The sequence below is a fragment of the Rana temporaria genome, chromosome 6 (genome assembly GCF_905171775.1).
Source record: "Rana temporaria chromosome 6, aRanTem1.1, whole genome shotgun sequence".
NCBI lineage: Eukaryota > Metazoa > Chordata > Amphibia > Anura > Ranidae > Rana > Rana temporaria.
This window is the reverse complement of record NC_053494.1, coordinates 72,452,971-72,477,549: the sequence shown is the minus strand read 5'-3', so window position 1 is coordinate 72,477,549 and position 24,579 is coordinate 72,452,971. Positions and strand designations below refer to the sequence as shown.

Below are 24,579 nucleotides of genomic sequence, written 5' to 3'. Positions count from 1 at the left end.
GATAGGGGGACATGAGAGGAGGGGCCCCACACCTTTTTCTAGACTGATGGGGGAGTTGGGTTTGACTGATGTCTGGAGGATCCGTAACCCAGATGCCAAAGTGTATTCCTGCAGGTCAGCTTCAGTGGGGGGACTGTCTAGGATAGATATGGGCTTTGGCAATGTCCTCTTGCTCCCCATGGTGCAAGACTCTGCATATCACCCGAGACACACCTCAGACCACTCTCCATTCACGGTTGATCTAGGCCTAGGGGAACAGAGGGGTAAGAGCCTATGGAAACTCAATCCGTTTTGGTTGTCCCTTATTCCGGAGCAGGATCCAATGCCACAACTCTTAACGGATTTTTTTAAGGATAATATGGGAACGGCTGACATCCAAGTTGTGTGGGATGCGGCTAAGGCCTATATGCGCAGTCAATTTATTAGAATCATCAACCATATCAAAACCGACACTAAGGAGTGGGAGACACGAGTGTTAGACGAAGCGAGCCGCTCTGAGGCAGACTATGTGGCAGATCCCTCTGACGAAAACGCAAAGCGGAAATGGTTAGCCTCACAGACCATGCTTAAGGACCTCTCTTTTCAAAAAGCTGAGAACAAGAGGTTCTTTCTGCAACAGAAGCATTTTGAGGAGGGGGAAAACACAGGTCATATGCTGGCGATTCTAGCTAGGTCACAGCAGCCCCACTCCTACATTGCAGCGGTTGCTGATGCGGGGGGTGCGCTGTGTCATTCCACGCAATCCATTTTAGGATGCTTTAAGGAATTTTTCCAAAATGTTTACACGTCTAAGGTTAGCCCCACTAAGGAACAAATACACTCATTCTTGGACAAATATCGATTACCGACATTTTCTACGTCTGAGGTTACCATGCTTAATGCGCCCCTTACCCGAGAGGAACTCCTGGAGGCACTGGCGCAGGCACACAATGGCCGTGCGCCAGGAGCTGATGGCCTTCCCTCAGAGGTCTATTGCAGGTATTCAGAACAGATCATCCCCATCCTTCTGAAAATATATAACACGGCCTTTGAAACTGGAGTGCTGCCCCCATCTATGAATGAGGCCCTGATTATAGTTCTGTTGAAGCCTGGGAAGGATCCGCTCTCCCCAGACTCATACAGACCCATTTCCCTCCTGACATTCGATGTTAAACTTCTGGCTAGAGTCCTAGCAACTAGACTGTCCAAGTGCATTCACAATGTGGTGCATAGGGACCAGTCAGGCTTCATTCCCACGAGATCCACGGCACAAAATCTACGTAGGCTGTTCCTAAATATTCAGGTCCCAGTAGACAATCCAGGCAATAGGGCTATATTCTCTCTCGATGCAGCCAAAGCATTCGATAGCGTTGAATGGCCATACCTTTGGGAGGCGCTGCAGCGGTTTGGGGTGGGACCCTCTTTTCTGAAATGGGTGCAATTGTTGTATAGCTCCCCAACAGCAAGGATGAGAGTCAACGGGGAGGTATCCGAGTCGTTTCGACTCTTTCGGGGGACACGGCAGGGGTGCCCACTGTCGCCCCTGCTGTTTGCCCTGGCACTAGAGCCCCTGGCGATTCACGTGAGAGCTTCTTCAGGCGTCGAAAGTTTTGTCAGGGGAACGGGGCGGGATGTTATCTCTCTATTTGCAGACGACACGTTATTATATCTAGGTGACACACGAGAGTCTTTGAGTAATGTGATGTCTTTGATAGCCGAATTTGGGGATCTGTCAGGCTTCAGCATCAATTGGAACAAATCGGTACTTATGCCACTGGATCCCATGACAAACAGTCTCCCAGACTGCGCCAGGGATGTAGTGGTGGTAAATGAATTTAAATATCTGGGTATGTAAATCACTCCCGATCCTACCCAATACTTGTCCAAGAATCTGACGCCACTGTTACTTAAATTCAGACAGAAGTGTGCGTCCTGGAAAAAACTCCCTCTATCGGTCACAGGCAGAGCAAACCTTGTTAAAATGGTGTGGGCCCCCCAACTCCTATACATTTTTCATAACGCCCCGACCTGGATACCACATAGATGGTTTTCTCAGATTGATGCTCAGTTTAGGGATCTGATATGGGGTGGTAAGACTGCGCGCATAAAACTTAGTACACTACAACTTGCCAAAGACCAGGGTGGTCTAGCGGTCCCTCATGCTCGTTATTACTTTATTGCTTCACAAATTCAACATTTAGGAAATTGGGGGGAGATAGACCACGGGGACCCGGTGCGTGCGCCGCTGATTCCACAGGGGTCAACGCTCCCTGCGGTGTCCCACCTGGAAGCGGGGTTCACACATCTGGATCAGACATTACCCACGGTGATGCTGCTTAATACGCTCTGGAAATATGTCTGGTCCAGTCTTGGTGTCAGGGGGGTATGCCCTTTCACCCCTATTTGGAAAAATTCTTACTTCAGAGAGCTCCTTAAACTTGAAGGCTTCAGGCTGTGGGACAATGCAGGGATCCAATACATTACACAACTGTTTGATGGTTTGATCCTCAAGTCATTTACAAATCTACAGGAGGAGTTTGGGTTGGGCAGAGCACAATTCTATAAGTATCTCCAATTACGGCATGCAGCCCAGAAAGAAGCCAGACTTTCCCCTATAAGTATAGTGAGGCACCCCCTCCATAGTGATGTGCTTTTCAATAAGGACAAAAAGGGCATGATTTCACAAGTCTACTCTAGGCTGCTGAGTGTCACCCACGACGCGTCCGAATTGCCATGTAGGAAGGGATGGGTAACTGATCTGGGCCCCATTGACGGGGATACATGGGAGATGTGCATAACCTCCGCTCCTTTGGTCTCGGTATCAGCGCAACATAGACTCTCGCATTTGTACCTCCTCCATAGAGTGTACAGAACCCCCGCCCGACTCTATAAATGGGGAGTACGAGACTCCCCAATCTGTCCCAAATGTAATGTGCAGGAGGGAGATTTACTACACATGTTATGGAAATGTCCGAAATTATTCCGTTACTGGAATTATGTCATTACCACTATATCTCAAGCATATGGCTTTTCGTTGTCTCATGACCCAGTGATCTGCCTTTTAGGTGCCCTAGAGGTACCATCACTTTCTCCTAATGGCCATACAGCCGTACTGAGGCTGCTGTATGTGGCACGAAAGGCCATAGCTAGATTATGGATCACCCCCAGAGTACCAACAGAGGGACAATGGGTAAGGATGGTAAATAGCCTACAATTCCTACGCAGTCGGAGGAATTGGCTCAGAGGAGCGAAGCCAGGAGGGATGGTGGCAACTTCCAATGGGAATGTACCCGTTGCGGTCAGTGGATTTGAAATAAGTGTTAAACTTAAACTGACAGTCGACAATTGATATCTCTAAATCCAAAAAGTGTATACTACTGGTGCTATGCTCAAAGGTCAGAGAAATGCCACAGTCAATGGAATTCAGAACCCCAAAAAACTCAGATTCTGGAGTGCCTTTCCATAGGAGGCGGATGTCGTCTATGTAACGTGCCCAAACGACCAAGGATGGGTCCCTTAGGGCACCTCAGCATCAGACATGGCTCCGCAAAAGTACTGTGCTCCAGGGGGAAAACAAGAAAACTGGTGTACTTTTGCGCTGGACAGGCATACAGCTGGGCGTATTTATGTGCTTGGCGTAAGCCGGCTTATCTAAGGAAGTTGCGCCAGCATAGTTGTGAGTATGCGCATAGGGGTGCTGGGCATACGTCCGCGTCACGGCGCATGCGCCGTTCACGATACCCCGGGCGTAAAACATTGCACCACTCTCGGACCTTCATTTGCATGGGGTCACACTTACTTCCACCTACGCCGGTCTGTGCCTTCGAAAATCCACGCCACGCCGACGCAGCTTTGAGAGCACTGGCTTCCTGAATTACATGCTTGCCTCTCTGCGCTGTGTCGGCGTAGCATAAAGAAGATACGCTATGGCGGCATAAATATGCGCCGATGTCTGTGAATCTGGGCCATAGCGTCTACAAAATAGGGGATAGTTTTATAGAATTTTCATTAATTTTTTTTTTAGAGATGGCGGTGATCTGCGATTTTTATCGTGACTGCGACATTATGGCAGACACATCGGACACTTCTGACGCTATTTTGGGACCATTGTCCTTTATACAGCAATCAGTGCTAAAAAATGCACCAATTACTGTGTAAATGACACTGGCAGGGAAGGGGTTAACCACTAGTGGGCGAGGAAGGGGTTATGTCTGTCCTAGGGAGTCTAACTGTGGGGGGGTTGGGCTACCAGTGACATGACATTGATACATACACCATGCGTTAGCCCTTTCTTTAAAAATGAAAAGTACATTTGTTTTACCTGCAGTTTTTGATCCCTGTGCCCATCACAGCCCTCTGAAAAATGCCAGTATGTGTGCATGTCTACAGACCAGAGCTCGGTAGCAGAGTTCTCACATCACAGGACTCCCATCTGTACACTCCCCACTTTCCCTGGCAATCACACTAGCTTGGCTTGAATGCTGAGCTGAAGTCTGTAAAATCAGTTATCCTCACACACTGGGCAGTATTTGAGGCACAGGGGAATGCAGACTTCCATAGCAAGAGAGCCAGGCAAGAGAGCCAAGCAGGAGGGAATAATTAACCCCTTTGCTTTGCTGTGTGAGGTAGACTAGTTATTTAAATTTTGAGGTTTCGGGTTTACATTCACTTTAACTGAGATGATTCATGAAACAGAGAGTGCACTTTTTCAAAAATACAAATGAAAACTATAAATCTTGCAAGAAAACAGATACATACTGTATATACATGTCATGATATAAATATACATTTCTACATGGGCATAATGATCTGAAAAATACTCAGGATGCATAGTTATACTGTATATTGCAGCAAAATGAATTACCATACAAAGTATTAAATTGTGAAAAGACCAATAAATAGGTAGATATACAAAGTTCTCTGTGAATTAATTCATCTACGTAAATTCCTCTGTGCATAGTCCTTCAATATATCCAGTGACTGATCAGTAGGGCTGCAACTAACGATTATTTTCATAATCGATTAGTTGGCTGATTATTGTTTCGATTAATCGACTAATCGGATAATCTTAACAAAAAGTGTGGTGTACAATTTAGTTAATATGTAAATAAAAAAATAAAGGCAATTTATTCTTAAATATCCATACACAGTGGTAATGCCTTCTATTACCTCCACTTTCCCTGGGTTCAGATGCTGATCTTCCCTGCACAGATTCTTTAAAGTGATTTTTTTTTTTTTACAAACTTGTTATACTTACCTGCTCTGTGTAATAGTTCAGCCCAGATCCTCCACTTCTGGGGTCCCTCACTGATGCATCTGGCTCCTCCTGCCTTCAGAGTGCCTCAATAGCAAGCTGCAAAGTATAGTATAGAGCGCCCGCTATAGCAAGGTAAAAAAAAACTTCAGCCTTTAGAACTACTCACTTCTTGCCCAGGACTACATGTCCCATGGGGCATTGCTCCTCACACTTTCACATTCACAAATTCTCAGGCACTTAGTGACATGTATGGATGGTGTACTGAGCTGTATGTGTGCTGCACTGTATTTCCTAATATGTAAAGGATTAATGCATTCTATATGCAGGCCAACTAATCAGCTGGCCGATTAATCGATAATGAACATAGTTGACAACTATTTTCATAATCGATTAGTTGTCGATTAATCGATTAGTTGTTTCGGCCCTACTGATCAGAGAAAACAATGTGTCAATTGTTCACCAGATAAAGTGCCTGCTCACCTCTGTGTAAAGATAATACAGTAAAGCCTTGAATTGTGAGCATAATTTGATCCAGAAACATGCTCGTAATCCAAAGCACTTGTATATCAAAACAAATTTCCCCAGAAGAAATAATGGAACCTCAAAAGATTTGTTCCAAAACCATTTATTCATAGGTCCTTCAGTTTATAGTCCATATAAAAGTCCATATAGCAATGTGATAGGTTGTGCAACCATAAAATGTACATCCACAAATGAAAGCCTCCACAAGCGGATTAGAAAAGAAAAAAGGGGGTTCCCCTGGGTGGACTTTTAAGGCACTGATAGTATTAATTTCAAATATACAGAATTTTGAATAAAAAAAAATACAGTTCCAAAGACTGTCACCATATAGGTAAATACATGAAAACATTCTTTACACCCAACGTGTTTCGGGGTAACCTTCTTCAGGGGATGTGTAGAGTAGGACAATTAGTTAATCAAAGCATAAAAATAAAGTTAATTACATGCATTTAGAACATTATTATTAAATATATACAAAAATATTTGTTTTATATATGATGTATATACATGTAATCATTCACTTATGTATTATAAATGTAGTAAAAGGATGATGAATATTTCATTGGATGCGATTTTTTAAAAGCATTGAAAATATAAAGCAGCACACTGGGTTCTGTCACTGAGGTTGCCAGTCAAGAAGTGGGTATCAGAATATACAATAAATCCAGGTTTGAGAAAGACATTTATAAGGAACAGGTGTTCATCCCGTTAGGGAAAAATTATTACAAAGATCGAGAAGCCGGTGGATCAACCAGATGAAATATACTGGGACTAGGATGGAGGTCCCTAAAAATATAAGATAATAAATACAAATAATGGATTGTACCCCAATAGGGCTAAATGATATACATTATATAGAAAGAGTGAAGATTTGCTACAATAACAGTTTATATGTTAAAGAGTTAATAAAGGATAATGAAAGGTTATAGATGTAAATGTACCTGAGTATATGAGATCCTCAACAAACCAAAAAATGACCACTGTCAAACAGGACACTGTATTACTACAGGGATAGAAAAAGATATGGCATTACTATAGGGATTAATCTAGCCTTAAGTTTAACCTCTAATTTTTTAAATATTTGTAGAACTATTTAAATTAATATTATATAAAAAATAAGGAATAAGAAAAAGGAGGGGGGGGCCTAGATCAAATATATACACTATATCATTGTCCTATTAAATTATGCCGATTTACTTGCTAAAAAAAAGGGATATGTCTGTATATTCATAATAAGTCAAATAGCATCATTTGGTTGAATTATGTTAAGGAGCAAAAAATATATCACTATAATGATATTTTCTGTTGTTTAATATTTGTTCATATAGATAACATAAACAAATAAGTTTGAATAACAAAATCCAAACTAGGGAGTAGGGATGAGCCGAACACTTCCGCGTTCGGTTCGCACCAGAACCTTCGAACGAACCGAACGTTCGCGCGAACATTTAGAACCCCATTGACGTCTATGGGACTCGAACGTTCGAATTCAAAAGTGCTCATTTTAAAGCCCAATATGCAAGTTATTGTCGGAAAACGACTTTGAGAACCCGGGACTTGCCCCAGGGAACATGTATCAATAGAAAAACGATAAATTTTTCTGGAGCAGCGATTTTAATGATACTTAAAATGAAAAAAAAAATGAAAAATTCTTTTAAATATTGTACCTGCTGGGTGTCTATAGTATAGCAATCTCATTTTGTGCAGGTACAGTTCTAAACACGTGCCACCTCACAGGCGTGAGGTGGCACGTGTTTAGAACTGTACCTGCACAAAATGAGATTGCTATAAGAAAAAAGTAATACTGCTTGCGGCTTTTTTTTTTTTTTTTTTTTATTCCATAAAGATTTTATTAAGAGCAAAAAGGTATGGACAATGTTGCATATACAACTTTTACATCAACAAACATAACATGTCCTCACAAGAGGATTCACAGCAACGTGTTCACATGAGGGGGGAACGGTACAGATTAAGCAAGTGAGACAAGTATCATAAAACATTGACATATTCCATGTGAATTACCTCATTCACATATACTTCGTAGGGGAAGTGCGTAGTAAATCGATCTAGAGGCAATATTTCTACTTGCAGCTATTCAGTAGGCCTCTATGTCCTCCTAAGGACAACAGCTAACCCATAACCCTTGTCTACTTGTCTTACGTCCCTTATTCACTATGTGGATCCTCTCGGTATAGGTGGGATGGGTGTGGGGATCGATCGAGGTCACCCCGTTCGATCCCAACGTCCAACCCCCGCATACAGGCAAAAGAGAAGAGCGAAAAAATAAGAGAGAAGAGGGAGGGAAGAAGGGAAAAGACGAGAAGAAAAGAGAGAAAGAAGATAGAAGAGAGGAATAGAGAGAGAGAGAGAAGAAAGAAAAAAAAAAAGGGGGGGGGGAGGGATGGAAGTGGACTCATCACAGGGGAGGGGAGGGGGAGCATATCACCAGACCCAATACTCTTTAGGAGGTAAGTGGGGAGGCCCACCACCCCCGCCGTCTACCGTACAGTGGAAGCTCCACATGTTAGCTATGTCACACTTCAGTCGTCAGTTGAACATATCCTTCAGGATCTCAATTAAGGGCTTGGTACTCTGTTGAGTTCCGGAAATCGAACCACACAGTCCAGGTGGAAGTGAAGTCAGAAATTCTATCGTGTGCAGTGCTTATCAGCTCCTCCATCGATGCAATGCGGTCAATGCGTGCCATCCATTCCTTGATAGTGGGAGGTGTCGTGGCTCTCCAGTGCACAGGAACACACAGCCTGGCTGCATTGACCATATGTATTGCTACTGAGTTGCGATATCGCTTTTGGGCAATTTTTGAGAAATGAAGAAGGTATTGTGCTGGTGAAAACTCCAGGGGAAGCGTAGAGACCGCTGTCGTCACGTCATGCACCTTTTGCCAATATGGCTGAATCAGGGAACATTCCCACCAAATGTGGATGAAGGTACCTAAGGCCTGTCCACACCTCCAGCACCTATCTGTTACGCCTGGGGCAAACTTGTGTACAACATCCGGTGTCCTGTACCACCGCGTCCTAATCTTATATCCATTTTCCTGAATGCTCACACTTATTGAGCCTTTAAAGATAAACCAGTTGATCTTCTCCCATTCCTTCATCTCAATTGTTCTGCCCAGCCGGGTTTCCCAGGAGGCTTGTTCCACCTGCACAGACACAAAGGGCGCTTTGTACAAGGAGGCGTACAGCATCGAAATGATATGTCTCTGAGGTGACTTACTAGCGCACAGTGACTCAAGTACCGTGGGTGGTGTTGTAAATCCACCCCTGGTCCTTGGATCATCTAGAAAGTGTCTCAATTGTAGATACGCAAACATAGGAAATTTCTTTGTTAGGGATATCTTCTCAAGGTCTTTCAGAGATAGGAACCTATCTCCTGAAAAGAAATGTTTGGCCAACATATCAGTATGTGGCCATTCGGCTACCAGGTAGCCATCATCTCTTCCCGGGACAAAATCTGGGTTACCCCTAAGAGGGGTCAGTCTACATTCTGTTTTTGATACTTCAAACTTATCACAAGCTTTCGTGAACGCCGATAAGGTTGCTCCAACCATTGGATGAGACAGGACGTCAGGCGTCCAATGCCTCTTGGAGATCCAAGGTGTTTTCTCGAGTTGGGCTCCTGTGATCTGATTTTCCAAACGTACCCAGTCCTTACAGCGCGTGTGTATTCGCCAATCCACTACACGTGTTAGGTGTGTAGCCCAATAGTATCGTTGCAAATCCGGGAGACCAATACCCCCCTCTACTTTGGGCAATACTAACTTCGCCCAGCTAATTCTGGGTGTTTTAGATCCCCACAGAAACTTCCTGCATATTCTTTTGTAAGTTGCGAAGAAGAAAGGCGGGAGTGCAATCGGGATCGTCTGTAGTTTATAGAGCATGCGGGGAAGTATCGTCATTTTCAAGATAGCAGCTCGCCCGAACCAGGAGATCACAGGTGACTCCCATTGTAACATATCCTGTTGTATAGCCTTCAGTTCAGGCAAAAAGTTCTTCTCATACAGGTCTGAAAGTTTACCTGGGAGCCGAATGCCCAGATAAGTTATATCATCAGATTTCCAGCGGAAAGGGAAATTCTCCTGGCAGCGGAGCACTAGCGATGGAGGCAGAGAGACATTTAGCGCAAACGATTTGGAATAATTAATTTTCAGGTGCGAGATGTATCAAAACTGTTTAAACACTTCTAGTAGATTAGGTAAGGCTATCAGGGGGGAGGAAAGGAAAATCAAGATATCATCGGCAAAGGCCGCTAGCCTGTATTCCTTTTGGCGAATTTGAACTCCTGTTATATCAGGATGGGCCCGAATACAGCGAAGTAAGGGTTCCAGTGTGAGGATATACAGTATAGGAGAGAGGGGGCACCCCTGTCTGGTGCCGTTGTGGATGGAGAAGGCCTCTGACAGGTGGCCGTTGACTCGGACCCTGGCTCGTGGGGTTGTGTAGAGCACTCCAATAAGGGCCCTCAGTCTGGTCCCAAGACCAAGTGATTCCAGGGCCGAGTGCATATAGTCCCAGGCCACCCTGTCAAAGGCCTTCTCCGCATCCAGTGACAGAAAGAACCCCTCAGTTTTTGTGGAAGTAAGCCAGTGATGTAAATTAATGGCCTTGATGGTGTTGTCCCTGGCCTCCCTGCCAGGGACAAAACCCACCTGATCAAGACCTACCCAAGCTGGAACATAAAAGGCCAACCGCGTCGCTAAGATTTTTGAGAAGATTTTTACGTCGACGTAATCGGCCTATAGTTCGCCACGTCTGAGGGATCCTTGCCCTCTTTCGGTATTACTGCAATATAGGCTTCCAACAAGGTGTTAGAATTAGGTGGGGAGCTCGCCAAAGAATTGAAGGCTTTGAGGAAGCCTGGCACTAAAAGTTCAGAAAAGCATTTATAATATTGTGCCGTTAGGCCATCTGGGCCTGGGCTCTTGCCCGGTTTGGTGGCCTTCAGGGCTTCTACCCATTCTTCAGAGGTCAACGGGGATTCTAAGGTTTGCTGATCTTCTATGGACAATGCCCGAGGACAATATTTACTTAAAAAGTCTTTGATCAGGAATTCCCTAGTATCTGCTGGGCCCACCCCTTTCTCCTTCGTTCCAATATTATACAACGTGCTGTAGTACTCCCGAAATTGACGAGCAATGTCTTCTGTCTTAGTATGGATCTTACCTAGCTTATCTCTCACATGATGAATAGTGGAGGCAAGGACACGTTTCTGCGTGAACCTCGCTAATAGTCTACCCGGTTTGTTTCCATGCTCATAGAACAGTTTTTGTGATAACATCATACGTTTGCGTGCCTTTTTGTACAGTTCCTCTTGTAAGCGTGATCTAGTCTCCGCTAGTTCCCCCGCTACCTCCACGGCCTTGGAGCCCTTGTGTTGCGCCTCTAGTCTAGCTATTTTATCAGTAAGCTCCTGGATAAGAGCCATATATTCTCTTTTCCTCCTCGCCGCTATGGATAGTAGATGACCTCTCACAACACACTTATGTGCTTCCCATTGGGTCTTGGGCGACACATCAGGTGTATCATTATGTAGGAAGTATTCTCCAATTGCCTGTTTAAGAGTGGCTACGTCTGCAATATCTGTAAGTAAGGAGGCGTCAAGCCGCCAGACCTTCGTGAAGGGCTCCTTCTGCGGGAATCGTAGGGTTAAGGTCACCGGATGATGATCTGATAATACTAAAGTTTCGATTGTCGCATCGTGTAGGTACGCAAGATCTTTTTGGGAAAGAAAAATATAGTCCAACCTCGAATATCGTTCGTGAAGGGCCAAAGAGGCCAGTCCTATTTTCGCTTGCCTCAATGCTGAGAAGGGGAGGGATGAGTGACCTGTAGAAGTATCGAGAGTCGGATCTAGAGCCATGTTAAAATCCCCTCCGAGAATCAGAAGACCCGATCTGAAAGCGGTAAGTTTCGTAAGCGTATCCTTCAGGAAAGCCACCTGTTTGGAATTAGGGCAGTATATGTTAGCAAAGGTCATCAGTTTATCTTTCCAAAGCCCTTTAAGAAAGATGAATCTGCCCTCCGGGTCAGCCATCTGGTCAGTGAGACGGAATGCAAGAGATTTTGCGAACAGAATTGCTACCCCCTTCGTTTTAGACTCAGCACAGGTCGCATGGAAGACCTCAGAGTATCGCTTGTTGGTAAGACGCTGTATACTGTTTGAATTGAAATGCGTCTCTTGAAAAAAGACGATATGCGCCTTCTGTCTATGTGCTTCTGCGAGAAAGCTTGAACGCTTCTCGGGAATGTTCAGGCCCTTGGCATTTACCGAGAGAACCTTGAGCGATAGAGGAGCTGAAGACTGCGTTATGGAAGCCATGAGCGTTAAGTAGAGAATTTAACACCTACTTTTCAAGGTGGTAGATGGAGAGGGTAGTAGGCAAGTGGGGGAAGAGGAGAGAGACAAAAAAATAAATAAATAAATAAATAAAAATATAAAAAAAAAAAAAAAAAGGGGAGGGGAGAGAGAGAGGGAGGGTGGATAGAGAAGAAAAGTTAAAAAGAAAAAAGAAATGGGCGGCACTCCCCGAAAATGGAGGGAGACAGAGATTATCTGTGTCTTATGTGAAATATGAGAAGAACAGAGCACTAGGGTGTCCACTCAGAGGAAAGAAGCAGTTATAGAGAGAAGGACAGAAGAAGAAAGGAAAAGAGACAGAAAGAAACCCCTATTGTGGGGCAGAAAAAAAAAAGGGGGGACAAACCGGAGGTAGTCTAAGGCCTGCTGAGCTACCTATAAAAAGTAAAGGGTAATCCCAAAAAAGAAAGACCCCGATCCTATACCGGAAAGGAACAAGAGGGATCCAGCCCCACTTGAGGTGGGGAAGTGAACCTGTACCCGAACTGTCCGAACAGTCCCACCGTCCAGACCTCCCAGACCCCAGTAAAGTTGTGCCTGACCTAAGAAACCCTCCTGCTAATGCCAAAATAGGGGGGTTGGATCATGAGAACACCCACCTCTAAGAGTGATGGGTTCCCCATAACTCCCCCCCCCCCGTTTACCTATGTGGCACGCTAAACCCATCCTAAGAGGAACGGTTAAGTTTAAGTTTTCCTGTTTTCCAGAAAATCTGGAAAAACCACCTGGAGTCAACATGTGTTGCCTGACACTGGATTGCGTGTCGACCCAACCCCTAAGAAAGTAACCACTGTATGGAATTCTCGAACGCAAGTTCCATTTCCAAAATGCTTCCCACTGAGGAAGTCTAACCGGTTTCTCGGACTCGCATAAAGTGGACAGCACACATAACAGCAGTGCACTATAAATCAATTGTATAACAAAACATTGAAAGCAACCTCATTTCGTACCAGCTTCTACATTTAGCCCCCATAGGGGCGTTGCCGCAGATATGGATCCCCATTAGTACGTTCATGTCTAAGTGGCCCCAGAGGTCCTTACATGACTATACATTCTGCTAACACATAGTTACCTTTCAGGGACTCCCCCCGGGACCCCCGAACTCCACCTAGGCGGAGCCCAAGCGGTCACAGCGGGTGTACCCCTCAGCAACCATAAAAACACAAATATTCAAATACAATATCAACAGACTGATCCCTTCAGCCTCCCCCTTTATCCCACATATACCATAAGCAAAAACATGAAGGCCCCATTAGCATAGGCAGGACACGGTCACTATATAAGGGGGGTGGGGAAAAAGGGGAAGGGTGAAATGGGAAGGGGAAAAGGAGGGGGGAAAGGGATATAGGAAGGGGAAGGGTGGGAAGTATCAGGGAAACGTAGAGGGAGGGGGGATAAGGTAAGGGTGGGGGGAGGGGAACCCAGAGAACTCCTATGCAAGCCATTAAATACTGCAGTATGGCAGCCATGTACAATTATGTACCCAAGTTGGCCTATGCGCTAGTGATGAAGGTGTGCGGTGGTTATCTAGGTGTAAAGACGTTCTTCATGGTGACAATGGCGGTGCTGGGGGAGAAAACAGTCACATAATATGCCTCCAGGAAGCTTTTGTCTCAAGCACCCAAATAGCACCACATTGTAGCAAGAGGGGACCAAGAGTACGGAAGGTGTTAGCTAACCTCCCTGTTACTGGGCTATATTGTACATGAAGAAGGGGGAAAAGTCATTCCTGCAATCAGTCCGTGGGGTAAGTCCATCACTCGTTCCCCAAAAGTTCCGCCCACCCGCATAGGCGGCAGCCCAGGCCATACCATCAAGGTAAGAAGATCAGGAGTAGACTGGAGTTCAATGTGAAACAGAGCTGGGGTGACCATGTGTTCAGTCAGTGCAGTAAGGCCCCAGTGTGTACAGGGGGGGGGGAGTACATGGCAGGTGGAAGAAGTCAGCTTACCATAGTCCGCAAGGCGTTCCTAGTTCTCCGTCTGACGCCGTACAGAGGATGGCGACGCCCGGGGGCTCTCCTCAGTCTCCATGTCTCCTCGGACTCTAGGTGGAGAAGCATCAGAAGGTCTGCGTCGTCTTTGCCTGTTCCTCTGTGATCTCGGGGTGTCATCCATCCTGGTGGGAATCCAGGGTTCAGGTTGGAAGAACGTACTGTACCAGTCAGGAACGTTGGCTACCGGGATGCCTAGTGTATCACAGAACTGTTGTAAGTCTGCGGGTGTTCTCAGCGAGGCTGTTCTGTTTCCAGCTGTGGCTTGAAGGCAGAATGGAAACTTCCATTTATATAGAATGTGCCTGTCACGTAACAATTGCAATAAGGGGCGCAGGTCTCTCCTATGTTGCAATGTAATAGCCGACAAATCTTGATACAATTGTATGCGAGCCCCTTCGTATTCCAAGTTAGCCTGGTTGCGTGCTAGGCGTAGTATGTCCCCCTTTTGAACAAAGTTCACCAAACAACACACTATATCCCTGGGTGGGTCTGTGTCTCTGCCTTTGGGTCTAAGCGCCCTGTGACACCTCTCCATCTCTACAGGGGCATCAGGTGGCCTACCCAGTAAAGTGTTGAAAATGGCCCAAACCGCTTGTTGTACACGTTGGGGTCCCTCCACCGACTCCGGGAGCCCCCGGACACGCAGGTTCCACCTGCGACCCCTATTGTCTAAGTCCTCAAGGTGTCTATGCATGTCCATGAGGTGTTGAGCATGGGAGTTGGAGGCCCTCTGTACTTGTTGTATGGCTGCTCCATGTGTCATGGCGGCTGACTCCACGTGCTCCACTCGTGTTGCGATTGATCTGATCTCCCCTTTCAGGTCAGCAATCGCTGCAAACATGGCATTTTTAATGTCCAGGGCTACCTGCTGCAAGTCTGCCATGCATAGCGGGCGTGGTGTATGTGGGGGAGCCATACCTTGTGTCAGGCCCGAGGCGGCGGTAGCGGAGGACGGGGTCAGCTCCAAACTCAAGTCCGCGGCTTGAGATGCGGCCTGCGCGTCTGGCGGCATTGTGCGGAACATCGCCGGAATGGTCTTGCTGAGCTGCGTGGAGGGATCCATCTGCGAGCGGGTCGTTGCCTGGTTCCTGCCCGCCATTGTGGTAGTTGAGAACCGAGGGAATCAGCTGATTGTAAGCAAGTCTGAGGGTCTGGACAGCGGAGCTCTCACACTAGGCTGCCATCTCGCTCCGGTGCCAGGCCACGCCCCCCCTGCTTGCGGCTTTAATGTAAATGTTTGGTCCCTGCAATATGGATAAAAATCACTGAAAAAAATAGCATGGGTTTCCCCGCCCCCACTCCCCCCAGGTCATTACAAGACCCTTTGACCCTATATACTTTGAACAGCAGTATACAGGCTGTGCAAACAAGACAAGGACTGTAGGTTTGTTGTTAAAGCGGGGGTTCACCCAAAAATAAATTTTTAACATTAAATTCAGTCGAGTTGTCCTAATGACAATCGGCTGTTTTTTTTTTTTCATACATACTGTATTTCACCGCCTTATGCGGGACTGGGCATTCCTATCTGATTGACAGGCTTCCGACCGCCGCATACAGCGCATCACGAGTTGCCGAAAAAAGCCGAACGTCGGTGCGGCTCTATACGGCACCTACGCACAGACGTTCGGCTTCTTTCGTCAACTCGTGACGCGTAGTATGCGACGGTCGGAAGCCTGTCAATCAGATAGGAACGCCCAGTCCCGCAGAAGACATACCCGGAAGTGGCAGTGAAAATAAGGTATGTACGGGGAAAAAAAAACAGCCGATTGTCATTAGGACAACTCGGCTGTTAAAAATTAATTTTTTGGGTGAACCTCCACTTTAAGTAAAATCTGAACCATGTCATACTTTGCTGCTGCATATTGCACATTTTCCTAAAGAGACCCTCAACAAACTACATGGCACTTGTGCCTGATGAGGCCATTGATGTTCCAGTGGTGGCCCGTGAGCCTGGCCATACAGGCTTGGCCCCCCAAAGCGCACGTGCTGGGCGGCAACAATATGTCGATTATTTTAGGGGTAGGGGGGGCATTTCAATGCCAGATCTTGGCTGAATAAATTATTTTTTTGGGAAAGAAAAATTCTAGAAAAAGGGGGGGTTGCCATCCGGGGCCCCCTTTGAACAAATTCTGTGAAGAACTCATGTCAGTCAAGCCTCTACTACTAAGCTTTCTCCCCATATCTAACACACAAACTCATCCACTGATCATAAAGTCCAAAATCAAGTTACGTACCGTCGTACTACACAATCGTTTCTTCCGCCTTTTTCTACAGACTGTGAACGTTTTCTCTCACGCGATATCCCTTTATACACTGCGCATGCGAGAAGCTCTGCACGTTTCCCTGCCCCTGCCGATCGTTCTAGTACTTTCCATGCCCCTTTTCGGTCGGTCAATGCAAGACAGTGAAGACACCATGGAGGACACACAGCAAGCTGCAACCTCAAGCCAGGAGCGAGGCCAGGCAGTAGCACACACCAGACATAGGAGCACGAGGTACAAGGCCACAAATATGGCGTTTGAGGAGATGGTAGAAATGGTGGCAATCCTAAGGAGGGAGGACTATGATGGAAAACTTGGCCCTTACAAGAACCCAAACAAACTAAAGGCCCATATCATGGACAATGTGCAGAGGAGTATCCGTCATAAATTCTGGGTGCACAGGTCAAGGGAACAGTTGCGTAAAAGGTGGTCTAACCTTAAATTAAGAGAGCCAAAGCAAATGGAGAGGATTAAAAAAGTCATCAGAAGGTAAGTAATTTTCATGTGTACTCTGATTATTTGTTTTTTGTATTGTGCTGCATGTCCTTTTTATTTCAGGTTGTATATATACAGTTCAAGAATAGATGTCTCAAGGTTCATGTTTGTGGGCATAATAAATGGTCATATGAGTCGTTGTTCATTCTATTTAAGATCTATTTATGTGAGACCAATTTTTTATTTAATGTAGATGCGTTCTTAACTAGATTTAAATAATCCAACTTAAAGTGGAGGTTCACCCGATTTTATAACTTTTCCTTAAATAATAGTCCTCTGGATGTATAGTTCGCAGTTCAAAATTAAAAAAAAAAAATAGATACCTTATTTCTCCGTCCTGAACCAGGCACTTCCTGGTTTTAGCTGTGCGGGACTGGGCGTGTCGCGATCCCTGCAATGAATTATGGGATTGATCACAAGTGTCAAAACTTTTGTGCTGGTCACAGCGGGGCGTGTCCTTTTCAGGACACCGCCGGGCTTTGTTATAGCAACTGTGCAGTGTTGACGGCGTGGCTCGCCGTTACACTGCGCATGCGCGGGATAGATCGGTGAATGCTGGGACATCAGCATTCACCGCATCACCGCATCCCGGAAGCAAATACAGGAGGGCTTCAGAGTGCCCACAATTAAGATGGCAATGTCCATCTTAGATTTTTATAAAACATCCTTTTCGGGGGAAATGAACATCCTGGCGGCTGCAACTATGGGACTAGTGAGTACACGATTCATTATGTTAACAGCGTTAGAATAATCTTGATAAAAAAAAACGTTTTCCCGCGGAACCCCCGCTTTAAGTCAATATACAGTAAAAAGGAGAGTATGCTCAGCAGTTGGTTACACATATGGACTCTGTAGCACAAGTGTTGGCAGGGCCGATCCGCCCCATTATAGGCTCACTATGCAAGCCGCTTAGGGCCCCGCAAAGCTGCGTAGTAATTTACTAGAGGCCCCGGCTGGTGAGAAGTAATTTTCGCCCCCCCTCACCCCGCTTCTCAACTGGGAGAAGAGGTAAGAAGTCAGCACCCCCGCTTCTCAATTTAATGTAAGATGTAATTTCCGACAGCAGAACACCCCCTCCTCCCGCTTCTCAACTTTCTTTAATGTCACTGTCGTCAGCGCCCCCCGCTTCTCATTTTTAATGTGCCATGTCATTTTGCTTAGGGCCCCAGGGAGGCCACAAGAACAACCTATTTAGGGTGTCATACAGAGGTGATCCTTGGTGTTTTTCCATGTAGGAAACTTGGCCAAAGATAGAGAAATGTAGCAGCTTTGGTAATGGATACAATCCTGTGTTAAGCTTAGAAGGATTGTAAAAACAGACAATTGTACCACACTTTTTAAAAAGAATGATTGATATTCTTCTTTCAGGCCACTAATATTTTTGAATCACGTATCCCTTTTTACATTCTCATAGGGCGCAATCAAGCTTCAAGACTGGAGCAGACAAACCCCACACAGACCCAAGCCCCACCAGCGCGGGATGTGCAGGAAGAGGAAACTGCCACCACATCAGGTCAGTGTCATACAACACAGCTTCAGGTAATAGATGTAGGCCTGCATAATTGTAATACATGGTTTGTTTCCAAATTTCAGGAGGTATTCATGCTGTTGAGGACACCTACAGCGCCCAGGTCTTAATTGGAGAGGTGTTGTCATGCAGGGCTGAAATTGAGGACATCCACATCTTCTTGGGGCAGATGAGGGAAAAAAAAAACTGTGGAGCGAAAACTAAACGATTTAATGGATGTTCTAGGGAGGGTTTAAAAAAAAAAAAAAAAGAAGTTTTAAAGTTTTTCTTTTGTTTTTCAATGTATGTTTTGTTTTATTTTTTTTAAAGTGGAATCTCTTGTTTTCTGGCTAAAATGCATGAACAATGACAACTGCTAAAAAGTTGGTCATTGTTCATGCGTTTTAACCAGATATTTTTTAATTTTGTTAATCTCAAAGAAAATACACACAAAAAAAAAAAAAAAGATATCTCTAAAAAAAATAACAACAAAAATGTATAAAAAAAATAAATAAAATTGATGTTGACAAATATTTCTAGCCAAAAATATATTTCTTGATATTAAAAAAAAAAAAAAAAATCTATTAAGATATTTTAGGATAAAAATAAAAAAAAGACATTTTAAATGTAAAACAATAAATATTTTTGGATACTCAACAATGTGTGGCTTCTTATTATATCAATGCTGCCTAAAAGAACAAATCTAGATTTGTGGGCCCGGATTCAGAAAGGAGTTACGTCGGCGTATCTCCAGATACGCCGTCGTAACTCCGAATGCGGGCCGTCGCATCTCGGCGTCTGATTCATAGAATCAGATACGCCTCAATGTTGCCTAGATACGAGCGGCGTAAGTCTCCTACGCCGTCGTATCTTAGGGTGCAATATTTACGCTGACGCTAGGGGCGCTTCCCAAGACTTCCGCGTTGAATATGCAAATTAGGTAGATACGCTGATTCAGAAACGTACGTCCGCCCGGTGCATTTTTTTTACGTAGTTTACGTAAGGCTTTTTCCGGCGTAAAGTTACCCCTGCTCTATGAGGCGTAGCCAATGTTAAGTTTGGACGTCGGGCCATCGCCAAATTTTGCGTTGTTTGCGTAAGTCGTTCGCGAATAGGGCTTTGCGTAAGTTACGTTCACGTCGATAGCATTGACTATTTGTGGCGTAATTAGGAGCATGCGCACTGGGATACGTTGACGGACAGCGCATTCGCCGTTCGTTAGAAACGTCATTTACGTGGGGTCACATTTAATTAACATAAAACACGCCCACATCTTCCAATTTTGAATTAGGAAGGCTTACGCCGGCCCTTATATGCTACGCCGCCATAACTTCGGGCGCGTAATCTTTCTGAATACCATACTCGCCTCACAAAGATACGGCGGCGTAGCGTATGCGAGATACGCTACGCCTGCCTAAAGATACACATTTGTATCTGAATCTGGCCCGTGGTGTTTACATTGACAATGATGAGTATTTAGTACAGGAAAATAAACATGATACTATGATAACCTAGGAGCAAGCTACAATAAACCCAAATTAGAAAATAATCAAACAAAGAAAAATACTAGAACATGGGAAGAAAAACTGGGCCTTAGGCACTGGTGGCGGTGCCACAACACTGCAACCCCTCACAGATACTCTAATTGGAGCGCATTATTAAGCCCTGCTGCAAAGTATTGCATCAAAAATTATTACACGCCCCTGTTAAACAGGGGCAGAAAAATTGGGCCTTAGGCACAACACTGCAACCCCTCACAGATACTGTAATTGGAGCGCAACAAAGAGCCACATGCAAAAAATTGCATCAAATTTTTTTATTATATGCCCCTGTTACACAGGGGCAGAAAAATTGGGCCTTAGGCACTGGTGGTGGTGCCACAACACTGCAACCCCTTATAGATACTCTAGTTGGAGCACAATTAATAAGCCCTGCTGCAAAGTATTGCATCAAAAATTGTTATTACACGCCCCTGTTAAACAGGGGCAGAAAAATTGGGCCTTAAGCACAACACTGCAACCCCTCACAGATAATGCAACGTATTGCATCAAAAAAGTTGTTATTATACTCCCCTGTTAAACAGGGGCAGAAAAATTGGACCTTAGGCACTGGTGACGGTGCCCAGAATCAACAATGTTCTTACTAGCTATCAGCAAGATCATTGAGGAGGAAAAGGATATTCAGTCAGCAGCATAACAGGACAGACACTCAGCATCAGCATAGGCAGTCTCCAAGTGATCTGACATTTCAAAAAAATTATTCAGTTACATCAGCATCAGGTGCTTGGTAGCTGGTGTTGATCCAAGCCTGATTCATTTTTATGAAGGTCAGTCGATCAAAGGAAGTCGGTGGAGAGGCGCACCCTGTGATCGGTCACAAAGCCTCCAGCAGCACTGAATGTGCGTTCTGAAAGAACGCTGGATGCAGGACAAGCCAGTAGCTCAATTGCGTACTGTGCAAGCTCTGGCCAGTGATCCATCCTCAAGACCCAGTAAGCCAGAGGATTTTCGGTGGGGAAGGTGTCCAAGTCTGATCTTGCCCCTAGGTACTCCCGCACCATGTAAACCAGACGCTGGCGATATTTGCTGGAACCGGTCATACCTTGGGGCTGCGGACTAAAAAATTGTCTGAATGCATCGGTCAGATGGACACCTTCTCCACTGCTTCTTCTGTGACTCACCGAAGCCTCAGCAACACGTGGTCCAGGACCAGGATTTGGTAATCCCCCAGGTTCTGGGAACGTGTTGCACAGACCTTTCTGCTAGGCCTCCCGAAGATGTTTCATCTTCTGCTCCCTCTGCGATGGCAAAATAAGGTCCGCAACCTTACTCTTGTAGCGTGGATCAAGGAGAGTTGCCAGCCAGTAATGATCCCTCTCCTTGATAGCACGAATACGGGGATCATTACGCAGGCTTTGCAGGATCAGGGAGGCCATGCAGCGTAGGTTTGCCGAGGCATTCGGGGCACAGTCCTCTGGGTCACAGAGGATGACAGGATCTGCAGCCACCTCATCCCAGCCACGTAAAAGTCCATGGGTTCCTTGGGACTGTAAGTGATCCCTTGAAGCCTGCTGATGCTGAGTGCTAGGCTCCACCTCCATGCTGCTGATACAATCATCCTCCTCCTCGTCCTCTTCCTGTGTGCTAGGCGGGCAAGCAGGACCACTGTCTGAATAAAGGGGGCCTTTAGAGGTAAGGAAGTCCTCCTCTTCCTCCCTCTGTTCTGCTTTAAGGGCACTGTGCATTATTCCACGTAGCGTGTGCTCCAACATGTGAATAAGAGGGACAGTCTCACTGATGCATGCACTGTCACTGCTCACCATCCTCGTGGCCTCCTCAAATGGTGACAGGACAGTGCATGCATCCCTGATCAAGGCCCACTGGCGTGGGGAAAAAAACCCAAGCTCCCCTGACCCAGTTCTGCTGCCATATTGGCACAGGTACTCATTGATGGCTCTCTGCTGCGTTTGCAGCCGCTGCAGCATGGCCAATGTAGAGTTCCATCTGGTGGGAATGTCACAGATTAGGCGGTTCTTGGGCAGGTTGTATTCCCTTTGGAGGTCAGCCGAGCAGTGGCATTATATGACCTTCGGAAATGCACACAGACTTTCCTGGCCTGCTTCAGGACATCCTGTAAGCCCGGGTACCTGCCCAAGAACCGCTGCACCACCGAATTCAGAACATGAGCAAAACAGGGCACATGGGTCAGTTGTCCCTGTCGCAGGGCAGAGAGGAGGTTGGTGCCATTGTCACTAACCATCATTCCTGGCTTAAGCTGGCATGGCATCAACCACCTCTGAGCCTGCCCCTGCAGAGCTGACAGAACCTCTGCAACAGTGTGGCGCCTGTCTCCCAAGCACACCAGCTCTAGCATCGCATGGCATCTCTTTGCCTGCATTCCTGCGTAGTCCCTCGCTGGTTCTGAGCACAGGAAGAGGCCACAGAGGAAGAAGAAGAGGAGGGGGTGGAGGAGAGAGGTGTGTCACAACCAGTAGTAGTGTTTTGGAGGCGTGGTGGCAGAAAAACCACCAATATTACTGTACCTTGCCCTGCGTCCTTCCCAGCTGCCAGCAGAGTCAACCAATGTGCCGTGAAAGAGAGGTAACGTCCCTGTCCATGCCTGCTGGACCATGAGTCAGCGGTAATATGCACCTTACCACTGACCGCCCTGTCCAGCGAGGCATTGACATTGCCTTCCACATGGCGGTAGAGAGCCGGAATCGCCTTCCGTGAGAAAAAGTGGCGTTTGGGAACTTGCCACTGAGGTACCGCACATTCCACAAACTCACGGAAGGGGGCAGAATCTACCAACTGAAAAGGCAGCAGTTGCTAGAAGTGCTAGCAATTTCGCTAAGCTAGCATTCAACCGCTGGGCATGTGGATGGCTGGGAGAGTACTTCTTTCGGCGCTGCAGCAGCTGGGGCAGGGAAATTTGTCTGGTACAATCTGCCATTGGTGTACCGATAGTAGATTGCCCGCATGTACTACTAGGTTGTGACACACCTAATTCTACACCTTCAGTCCTATCAGTGCAGGCTTCAGAGAGGACTGAGGGTATAGTGGGGTTGGAGATACCAGCTGATGAGGGGCAAGGGGAGGTCCGCTTTGTTCTTTGGTGTGGGTCTTTCAGGTATGCTTGTTTTGGCCATGCGAGATACGCTTGAGACATATGTTGCAAATAGCAACGGTGCGATCTGATTCACATGTCTCAAAAAAGGCCCACACCAAAGAACTTTTGCAGTAATTCTGAGACACAGCAGCGCCCTGCACAGGCGTAGCTCTGCGATGTAATGCAGTTGGTGTGCTGCCCTTAAGCTGTCCCTGGAGGGCATCCTGCCTCTTTGGAGATGTGCCTGTGCCTCCTCCTTCTCCTCTCTCCTATCAGGCACCCACGTACAGTCAGTGACCTCATCATCCCCTCCCTCCTCATCACTGTCGAAAACCTGTCAGTATGCTGCAGCTGGGGGAACATGACTGTCAGATTGCTGTCCCTCTCGGTCACCCCCTCTCTCTGGGCTCACATTACTGCCTTCCTCTATCTGTGTTCCATCATCGGAGCCTTCAAAATGCTGTGCATCTTCATGCAGCATGTACCCAACACTGTATTGAAACAGTTTGGCGGACTCCTCAGGAGGACATGGTGGGACTAGGGAAGGAGTGAGAGTGATGCCATTGTGCAGAGCGAAGAGGACGCCTTGGCAGCTGCTTTGCCAGACAAAGTAAGCTCAGCCTGGGTGAGAGGATGAGGAGGATGAGGACGGCTTGGTCATCCACTCTACCAATTTGTCTGCATGTTGAGGCTCAACACGGCCAGCTCCCGAAAAGAAGGACGAGCGTGTCCAACGGCCACGTGCTGAAGAGGATGCACCGTGTCCACCACCAGCACTGTTGCCTCTAGATGCAGAATCTGCTTGCCTTCGTGACTCTCTGCCTCTCTTTGTTGTCCTTCCAGACATTACAATGTTCTGCAGAGGACAGTCAGTACACACACCTCATAGCTTTAGGTGCAAACTGCAGAGGGCACGTGCAGTACACACCAAGTGGGTTTAGGTGCAAAGTAATTAGCACACTTGCACTATACACCAAGTGGGTTTAGGTGCAAAGTAATGAGCACACTTGCAGTATACAACAAATGGGTTTAGGTGCAAAGTAATGAACACACTTGCACTATACACCAAGTGGGTTTAGGTGCAAAGTAATGAGCACACTTGTAGTATACACCAAGTGGGTTTAGGTGCAAAGTAATTAGCACACTTGCACTATACACCAAGTGGGTTTGGGTGCATGTAGGCAATAGAGTTCCATCTTGTCACGTTGTCCGTGTGGAAGTGTTTGAGAGGTTTTGTCCAAGAATCCTTTTTTGCAAGTTTTCCTCTGAAGTTGTCTGTTATCAGAACTATTGGATGAGCCCATTATTCAGTTCCCACCGTCAATATCCTGGAATGTTATTTCAAAGCCTTGTTTGACTTCTGGTGACGTATGTCCCCACAAGTCCACAATTTCTGGTAAGGAGATACCCATACTGGTGGAGGTGTTTTCGTCACTTTACGGAAGACAGCATTATTTTGCACATTGATTTGTTTCCTCACCGGGTGCAATCATCTTCTTTATGGACTCAATTTTATATTTTACTTTGTGATCATTATAATCAATAATCATTTATGTGATTACCACTGTTTATT

The 24,579-nt window shown here is 46.0% G+C and overlaps 1 protein-coding gene across 1 annotated transcript in view; it reads right to left on the bottom strand.

Annotated features, from left to right (window-relative positions):
- CPPED1 (calcineurin like phosphoesterase domain containing 1) overlaps window positions 1–24,579 on the bottom strand; it is a 192,454-nt gene that overhangs the window by 142,261 nt on the left and 25,614 nt on the right. Inside the window, exon 4 of the mRNA XM_040358462.1 lies at window positions 6,700–6,761. Within this exon, the coding sequence (XP_040214396.1) occupies window positions 6,700–6,761 (62 nt within the window). The remainder of the gene's footprint in view (window positions 1–6,699; window positions 6,762–24,579) is intronic.